Source organism: Podarcis bocagei, assembly GCF_964188305.1.
Source record: "Podarcis bocagei genome assembly, chromosome: 3".
Classification (NCBI taxonomy): Eukaryota; Metazoa; Chordata; class Lepidosauria; order Squamata; family Lacertidae; genus Podarcis; species Podarcis bocagei.
The window spans coordinates 60,008,690-60,018,260 of record NC_138127.1 but is presented as its reverse complement, the minus strand read 5'-3'; the positions used below and the strand labels follow the sequence as shown (position 1 = coordinate 60,018,260).

Here is a 9,571-nt window from a genome sequence, read left to right as displayed (position 1 = left end):
GAAAAGGATCTAGTGGTCTTGGTGGACCACAAGCTTAACATGAGTCAACAGTGTGATGCAGCAGCAAAAAATGCTAATGCTATTCTAGGCTGCATCAACAGAAGTATAGTGTCCAGATCAAGGGAAGTAATAGTACCACTCTATTCTGCCTTAGTCAGACCATACTTGGAATACTGTGTCCAATTCTGGGCACCACAGTTTAAGAAGGATGTTGACAAGCTGGAACGTGTGCAGAAGAGGGCAACCCAGATGATCTAGGGTCTGGAAACTAAGCCTTATGAGGAACACTTGAAGGAGCTGGGTATGTTTAGCCTGGAAAAGAGGAGACTGAGAACAGATATGATAGCCATCTTCAAATATCTTAAGGGCTGTCACATGGAGGAGGAAGCATGCTTGTTTTCTCCTGCTCTGGAAGGTAGAACGCGAACCAATGGCTTCAAGTTGCAAGAAAGGAGATTTTGACCATTTTGGGGGGAAATTTTCTGACAGTGGAACAGACTCCCATGAGAGGTGGTGGTCTCTCCTCCATTGGAGGTTTTTAAACAGAGATTGGATGGCCATCTGCTTTAGCTGAGATTCCTGCAATGCAGGGGGTTGGACTAGATGACCCTTGAATCCCTTTCAACTCTAAGATATCTATATGCTCATACTCTCCCTACCCTACACGCTGTTGTCTCTGGCTGCTTACTGTATAATTTATTGCTGTCCAAGGTCTGAAGCGAAAGTTCCTTATTGTTATTTTTTGTTCTTTCAAATGTTTTGCCATCAAGTTCACATCTGCAAGTTCTCTTTCCTTCAGGCATTCCAGGAAAGGGGTGAAAAAAGAAAACTCCCTCCAAATGATAGGAAAGGTATGAAAACTTGTAAGAACATCTCCCAGATGGCAAGAATGATGCCCTAAGGGGCAGCTTGTGCTGACTGCACCTCCCTAAAATAACTGTTCATAATTTGTTCAAGTGATAGTTTTACCTTTTTGTAGATCCCGGGGCACCGCAAGTTGCAGATCACAGCTCAGCCAAGTGTAAGGAAAAGAAAAGACTGACAAGCCTGTTCTACCTTCTTTGTCTCCTTATAATTAGATTTACAATACTGAACAATTGTGCCCCTTTATTGCCTTATTATGTCTATTCTGGGGCTTGGCAGATTTTGTTTTGAGTGACACCACATACTTGCCAGTTTAATGGCTGACTAAACCTACCCAAAAGCAGGAAGAACAGGGAAGGAAAATATATATTATACTGATGTCCTCTAAAGAGGGGGGAGGGAATACAGAGGAAAATCTACAAAAGATTTATTTCCAATCAATTAGTGGTTGCATTCTTGTTGTACAACTGTGCTCTGGAGAAAGTCAACGCCATTTTTTTTTAACCCTCTAAACACCTACAGAGAAAAGGTTCCTCTACTTATATAAGGTGCACGAGAAGTCAACAACAATTTCCAATTCTTGGTTTAAGCCTAAGGAACACGCAACCTTAACACAGAGATTCATTAAAGTTATGAGTACAGTAGACTTTGAAATGAGCAGGTTTTCAGTATAACTTCATAAAAAAATCAATAGCTATGTAGAAAACAAGCAAAATTACTGAACAGAAAAATACTACAAGACTAGTTTCTATGTTAATGTCCAGCTGAACATTCTTCTTTCAAAAAAAGATTAAATGCAAACTTTTACACCTCCAACACGTACAGATTTCAGACAATAAAAGGCACATACATTGTATGTGATAATTGTTTAAAAACAAGCTGTTACTACATTTTCACAGATTCTCTTAAATGTCTGTTAAATATCTCATTTCTACAAAGTGAATTTACATTTAAAGTACAAAGTGCAAATACTACGGTTGTTGGGTTTCTTTCTTTCTTTTTTTAATTGCCTTTTGGTGAGGGAGTCTCCCATGCATCTGAGAGACCTGCCTTGGACATGAAGTGTTCAGCCTTGTTTCTTTGAGGTTTGCTGCCAAAGAAATTTTGAAAAACAGAGTCACATATATATTGCTATCATATGCATTACAGCAATAAACAATTGATATACCGATATCACAGACACAAATAAAAATATATCACAGTCAGTCTAGAACATGCTCCGTGGTACAGTCCTCTTGAGACCACAGGTGGGATATCAGAGGTCTGAATACTTCTAAAGGTAAAACTGGGATTGGGAACATGTAAACTCCCTGATGTTGCTGGACTCCCAACTCCTATCAACCTCTGCCAGTATGGTTAGGGATGACGATATTTGTAGTCCAACAACGTTTGAAAAACCAGTTTCCTTATTCCTGATGTGTGTTTTTAAACCAAACTCTCTATGCAATATACTAGGCTAAATGCTTAGCACACCAGAGAGTGGGGCTTAGCTTTGTCCTTTCTCTGATGTTTTAGTTTTCCACATGTAGTGAGCTTTTTCCACGAGGGAGCATTCAAAAATACAACCTCTCACCTACAGTCTAAAAGTGTTCCAGCCCAGAATTCTGTCACTTCAGTTTACCACCTAATTCCCCACAACGTGTAGATCAGCTCTTGGTGAAATAGAAAATGCTAGAGCCCTTATTATCACCCCCTATTGCCCATTCCCCGATGGAAATGGAGCTGATTGTTCTCTTTTGAGGTGGGTGGTTTCTTTTAAAACCGTTCCTTGTCAGGCGTATTCATTTCCAATGCCTTCCTTTCAAGCGCGAGGCCTCGTGATGAAAGCCACCTTTGGCATCTGTGAGGTACCTTCATAGCCTCACGTCGCTGCAGCAGTTAACTGCCAACAGATGGTTTGCACAACGAGGACCATTTCAAGGCTATCATTTCACAGCACCAGCTTTTAAAATAATTGAGACTGAGTCAGCAAAAATATTTAAAGAAATCAAATCAAATAAAGGGGGAGGGGGAGCAGAAACCCAGAAATGACAGAACTGCTTCACTATATAAGTTACATGTTGTTATCAGATTACAGGAAAGCAGGAGGGGAGAGAGAGAGAGAGAGAGAGAGAGAGAGAGAGAGAGAGAGAGAGAGGTATATATTATGCGTTGAGAGCTGTGTGCAGCACATGGGGCAGCAACAGCTATTATATACTTGAAATAAACTTTTGAATGGTTTGGACTTCTACCACAGTAATTGTTTTCAGACTGCCTTGTTTCAAACTTAAGGGATGTGAGGAGAGTTAAGCCTCTGGGTCCTTTCTTCAGCAGAGGAGAAATAAGAACTTTTTCTTAGCTGTGAGGTTCTACCAAAGGTGTGAAAGCCTACACTAAATTAATTGCTGGCTTTTGGACGTGTCAATGTAGCATCAAGCAAATGACTGACATCATATGACTATGTAGCACCAAGGAAGGCTGACATCATATGACTATTTTTAAATATTAAAAAAAAATCCCTTTGAGAGGTGGCTTTTCTGTAAGACTGTACCAGAGCCAGCCCTGTCATTAGGCAGACTGAGGCAGATGATTCTGGATGTCATGAAAGGACATAAGATGGCTAGTTATTTAATTTTTTCTTGTATTTTTACTTCCAGGGTAGGGGAGTGCTGCTTGTGGGATTAACTTGACAGCCTTGAGTACTATGTCTTCTTCTTCTTTGGCGATCACTTGTAGTTGAGTAAGATTGTCTTCCATAAACACGGTTTTAAAAGTGAGTACATAAGTGACTGTGGAGGTCAGCTCTGGAACCACACGTCCTTCCACAGTGGGGACATGGGCTTCTGGACTGGAGTTGATCACGGTGAGGGTTTGCCAAGCATGCCTTTCTCTTAGCACATTTCTCCCTTTCGTCCTGAGTTTGAGCATCTTCAAAGCCCATGGCACCTTTGATAAAGGCTGTTCTCCAACTGAAGCGCTCGCAAGCCAGTGTTTCCCAGTTGTAGGTGTTTATACTATATTTCTTTAGATTTGCCTTTAGAGAGTCTTTAAACCTCTTTTGTTGACCACCAGCATTACGCTTACCATTTTTAAGTAGAGTAACTGCTTTGGAGGACGATAATCAGGCATCCTCACAACATGACCAGTCCAACGAAGTTGATGTTGAAGAATCATTGCTTTGACACTGGCGATCTTTGCTTCTTTCAGTATACTGGCATTAGTTCGCCTATCTTCCCAGGTGATGTGTAAAATTTTTCAGAGGCACCGTTGATGGAATCTTTTGAGGAGTTGGAGATGGTTTTTATAAGTCGTCCTCGTTTCACAAGCATACAGTACCTTGACTTAGGGTGGGGTATCTAACACAGGCAGTGAATGTGACTGCCAAGACATGCAGACTAGATAAGGCTAAAAACAGTTATTGGGAGAATGGAAAAGTGTCTTCTCCACACTTACCTGCCTGTTGGAAGGAGTACTTTCACCATTATTTTTTGGAGCTGTCAAGGAAGAAAACATGGTATGTTAGTTGACCATAAAAATAGTATCTGTGCAAGACCTTAAACAAATCTTTGAAACTTCTGTGTAATAAATGAGGACATTGCTTTACAATTAAATATATGTGTGTGTATTGGTGGGTTCTCCCCCTACCTAAATCTCCAGAGACCACAAAATCTGAAACAAGATAGCAGCAGCTTTCAGATTTTTATTGGACTCCATAACCCAGTTGTGGCATCTGGCTTTATCATTTCCTCTATTTGTGATGTTCTGACTGTGAGTGTTGTTTTTTATATAGCCAAAACAATGACACCCCCACACAAGAAGATATCAGCAGGCCAGGACGAATCCTGAGCTTTGCAGAAGTACAAGAAAATCTTCAGAGAGGGTTAAAAAACAAAAAATCTAATGGCTGTGGAACACTCCTACTCCAAATAGTCCATTGGGAACTGAGCATGCTCAGTGGCAATGGAATACTGACCCAAGTCAGTGGGGTGGAGTGGGGAAATGGAGGAAACGGTGTGGGTCTGAACAAGCAGCCCTCCACACTGCAACATTTTGTTGCAGGTCACCTCTGAAAAAGCATTGCTGGAAGGGGTGGTTTTGTCTGCTGGCTTTCGTAAAAACCAGTTCTCCATATAAGTCACAAGTAACTTATGAAACTCCAGATGCAATATCTTTCTCATAAAGCTGTGATAAAAAAGCTAGTTAGGATATCTTCTTACTATGACGTTTCTTTGTGTCTGCCTTGTTATCTTCTTTCGTAACCCCCAGGCAACCCATTAGTTCTGGAACCGTTAAGGATTTGTCATTATTCACGTCACAGTATTCCACAAACTTCTTCACACATTTCTTGGGCTTGGACTTTTTCCTCAGGAATCTCTTAAACGGCTTGATTTCTTTTTTGCCGATATCACCACTAGCATTCTTATCCAGTTGTTTAAAATACCAGTGGACAACTCTTTCCTCCAGAGTGTGATTAGGATCTGGTTCTGAAAGCCTGCAAAAGACATAGGCCATTAAGTGAGCATAAAACCTTCACTATCAGTTTCCCCTCTTGGACCCTCCCAATTCCTTCATCATATTTGTGGTGCTTGTGCTACTGGAATAACAGGACGAGGAATCATTGTGAAGCCCCCTGAATACTCAGATTTGTGTCTGATAAAAACACCACGTACACAACTTATTTTGCTTGACCTCTTCCTTGCCACTGCTCTTCCAGTATCACAGAGGCAATACACCAAGAGAGGATTTCTACCCTTAATTTCTTGCTTGTGAGCTTCTCATAGACAACAGCTTGCCTCTGTTTCCCCCACTTTCCATTCGATGTAGCCAGTCTCGGTCTGAGGTGTGCCATAGCAGCTGAGTAAACATTGTCTCTGCCAGTGAAGGCACTACTGGGTTTGGTTCTGTTTGGTTCAGCCTATCGTTGCACTGCAATCAGCCTATCAAGAGGAGGTGCTCCCAAAGCTGCAAAAGGCAAAACTAGAATGCAACTGACAATCTTGTACCAAGATAGGAAGATTAACAGCTAAGCATAGGCTCACTGTATGCATTTGGTAGGATGATTATGAAATTTAAGATGAAATGGATAGTTTTATGTCCAACTAATCAGACTGCTTATATACCCACTGAATTACATGAGACCAGTGGCGTAGCGTGGGTTGTCAGCACCCGGGGCAAGGCAAGTAATTTGTGCCCCCTAACCCGTGGATTTGCGCCCCTAACCCGTGGATTTGCGCCCCCTAACCCTAACCCCCAGATGTTGCGCCTGGTGCGGCCGGGCCCCCCTGCACCCCCCACGCTACGCCACTGCATGAGACTCAGAGAAAACACATATAGGATTGCATAGACAGCACTATTAAAGCAAATGAATTGCCAAATGCATCAGTGCAGCTGATTTACACAGTGGAGGCATATTCAGAACTAAACATGTTCAGAACTTAATCAGATTTCTCAGCTAGCTCAGAATTCTGCCTCTTCAGTTCTAAAATACACCACTGAATTTAAATAATTGGGCACAATCCAGCCACTGTTGTGGATATTAATAAGTCCATTTGGTTTCAATGGACAAAATATTAAGTGGACTTAATGCTCCATTTTTGGTGGATCATGACCTTGCTACTGTTAAAAAGGGACAAGTTTTTAAAATACATTTTACTGATGTGATGAAAGTCCAAACAGGTGAGGAACGTGAACATCTTAGTGACTGAGCTGCAACAACATGAGGCTAAAAACCAAGATGACCCTGAAATACCTTTCCCAGTGGCAAAAGTAATAGTCACAACATGAGCAAAGTGTGTTGCTCAAAATTATATTATGGCTCTTATGGCATCACGTTGCATTAAAAGAAAGGAAAGAGTGTTCCACTTGGAACAGAGCCAGCAACTTCCAATGTGCCTAAATTGCATGTAATATATTTTTATGAATTTATAAATTTTACTGGGAGAAACAGAGGCTATTTTCTTTTCCATGCGAAGTGTAAAACTGCCCACTGCAGAAAACGAAATGAAATGCTTTATTGGATGACTTCACTGCCTTTGACTAATGGCTTGGTGTCTTTTATTTCAGCATGCTGGCTATCGTCCAGCTAAAGCTAGTTAGGACTTAGTCCCAGGTTAATCATGACCAGCTCAACTCCCACTGCTTTCAATAGGATTTAGTCAAAACTAACTTTAGCTAGGCTGGGGCTGCAGTCTGCTCCCTTTGGAAGATGAAGCCTTGCTCTTAAACATCCTTGCAACCAGCAGCAGTCAGCGAGATGATGAGGGTGGGGCTTTGTTGCTCTCTCAGCTTCCCAACATGGTGGGTTGCTGCTGCTTACTAAGAGAAAGAGGGGCAAGGCTCAGGTTTAGTGTGTGTGGCTCCACTGACATGCACCAATCTCCCCCAGCTTCATCCCTCACTCTATTGGAAGGTGGTAGTGTTCTGCTGTGTTGAGAAGCCAGGAGAACAATGTGTCCCACCAATGCCAATTCACCGCCCACTACTGTCTGCAGTGTTGCCAAAATTCAGTGACCTGATAAAGGGAAATCTCACAGTGTGTTTATATGATCCTAACCAATACAGTAATTTGATCTAAGGTTGCTATTTTTGGGTGGTATTCAGCCTGCACAATTAAAAACTGATCTTATGTTCAGTTTGCCACATGTTTGCCATGTTTTGAAGCAAGAATATCCATCGGCATTTGAGTGTGCATTTCTCCCTGGTTTATTTTTGCAAGCAATGCCCCCTAAAGCAATGAACTTTTGTATATTATTTTCACAAACGTATGCATCGTTATGCACGCTTTCCCATGATGTGTGCATTGCAAACTCTTTCTCTGTTGGCAAATGCCATTGCAAAATTTGGAGATGTGTGAATTTCGAAGGATGGCTCATGCATTGTTTCAGGAAGTGCAAACTAGGTATGTTCGTGTTAAAACGTGAACCAAATCATATCCCTCGCTCATCCCTAGGGCACACCTCCTTCATGATTTACTTATGTGACAGCATCAGATCATTTCAGAGCACTCATTGCACACTCTCAGTCGAACCCCCTTTCAAAAGTCTTTGTGTTGTGGATTCATTGCATCTTGTTACTTTTCTAAATGGAAAAAAATCAGAAGAGCCAGTGATTAATTTCTAAGGTGGAAGGAAATTACTTGGCTCAAGCCTACCTGCAGAAGTCATGCCCTTTTATAAGGAAGCCCTTCCTCTTAATCCCCAATGTATGGGAGCAGGCTGTAGTTACTCAGAAGTGGGGGAATTCACCCTACTCATATTCTACTTGATCCCTTTTTCATTTAAAAGATCAGTGTTGAGCTGCGGTTTAAATTATATTTGATAACTGTCATTAAGCTCTAGCTGTCTTCCACAAAAGTAAAGAGAGAGGAAAAGTGACAACCAGAATTACTTCCTAAAGCACACAGGGGACTGGAGCCAAACTCACCTGCTGGAAGGATCAGAGACTGCATGCACCATGTCTGTGGAGAGCGCATCCAAAACACTTGTCAAGAACTCATTCTTCTTGGGTCCTGGACAACCTAAAATGGAAACAGATTGCTCGCATTATTTAAGTCCATGTTGTGAGAAGGGGGAGGGTACATCTGCACTAAAACGTGGGATACAAAGCCACATTTACATTTCGGGAATGTTGAGGGTCAGATGTAGGCCAAATCATGTGGCGTTCAGAGCTGTCTTCATAGCACAGAGCACACGTTCTGAACAGAGCTTCATATGTCTTACATGTTCAGATTCTTTTGGCAATCACGCCAAAGTCAAGCACTTGTAAACTCCCTTATTTCAATGGAAGAGTTATATCCAGTACTTGAATTCATACTAATTCCCAGTCCTTTTCCGTTGTTATGGCTGAACAGGGAATGTAAGCATGAACAAGAGGGTTGGTACTGTTGGGTGGATGTGTCAATTTTGGTTTCTTTCAGGTTCTTATTTTCTCATTCTCAGGTTCATCCTGAAGATATTTCAACAGAGTCTTACTGTGAATTTCCTCCTACTACACACATTTTTGTACGCAATTTTTCCTGTTATACAATTTTTTTGCAATGCATTCCTAAGATACACATTTTTGCAATGCAATATTCCCCAATAGAGTGCATTTTAATGCTCTTTTCACTAATATATGTATTTACACACATATTTTACCAGAGTACCTACATTTTGATACATGCTGCTTGGCTGGAGAACAGCAATACAAAATTTATAATGTGCAAATTTTGAAGGATCGCTGAGTTTTGGTTCGTGAATCATTTTGGAAAGTGCCAATCAGGTAAGTTTGCCTTTAGATGCAAACTGAATCACACCCCCTACCTCATCTCTAGATGTGGGACATGCATGTCAGGCCTGTACCCAGCATTCTTATGGCAGGTCCCACATACGTCAGCCTGACTTTTCTGTACTGAGTGGAAAGGCATGATCTTTGCATGATCAGAACAAGATGGAGAGAGAATAAAATTGCAGAGCTTTGAAAAATTGAAAAACAAAGTGTGATATTGGCTCCATTACTATCAAATAATGGAGGCATACAAATTGGACAAAAAAGTTGGGTTCCAGGTGGAAAAATCAAAATTGGAAACAGAATTGTTAGATCCAAAAACTAAGAATTTGTCAAGAATGTATAACTTGCTATTGAAATGGAACACTCAGGAAGAAACGGTGAAATCAGCTAAGATTAAATGGGCACAAGATGTTGGACATAACATAATGATGGCTGACTAGGAACGGTTATGGACCACAGG

At 41.3% G+C, this 9,571-nt stretch overlaps 1 protein-coding gene across 2 annotated transcripts in view; it reads right to left on the bottom strand.

The window, feature by feature from the left end:
- Positions 1 to 758: 758 nt before the first annotated feature.
- Positions 759 to 9,571, bottom strand: part of SMOC2 (SPARC related modular calcium binding 2) — a 134,433-nt gene continuing 125,620 nt past the window's right edge. For both annotated transcript variants that reach the window (XM_081188270.1, XM_081188271.1), the window contains 4 exons: positions 8,266 to 8,359; positions 5,061 to 5,335; positions 4,297 to 4,337; positions 759 to 1,954 (listed from right to left, as the gene is read on the bottom strand). In XM_081188270.1, the coding sequence (XP_081044396.1) occupies positions 1,931 to 1,954; positions 4,297 to 4,337; positions 5,061 to 5,335; positions 8,266 to 8,359 (434 nt within the window). In that variant the 3' untranslated portion in view covers positions 759 to 1,930. The remainder of the gene's footprint in view (positions 1,955 to 4,296; positions 4,338 to 5,060; positions 5,336 to 8,265; positions 8,360 to 9,571) is intronic.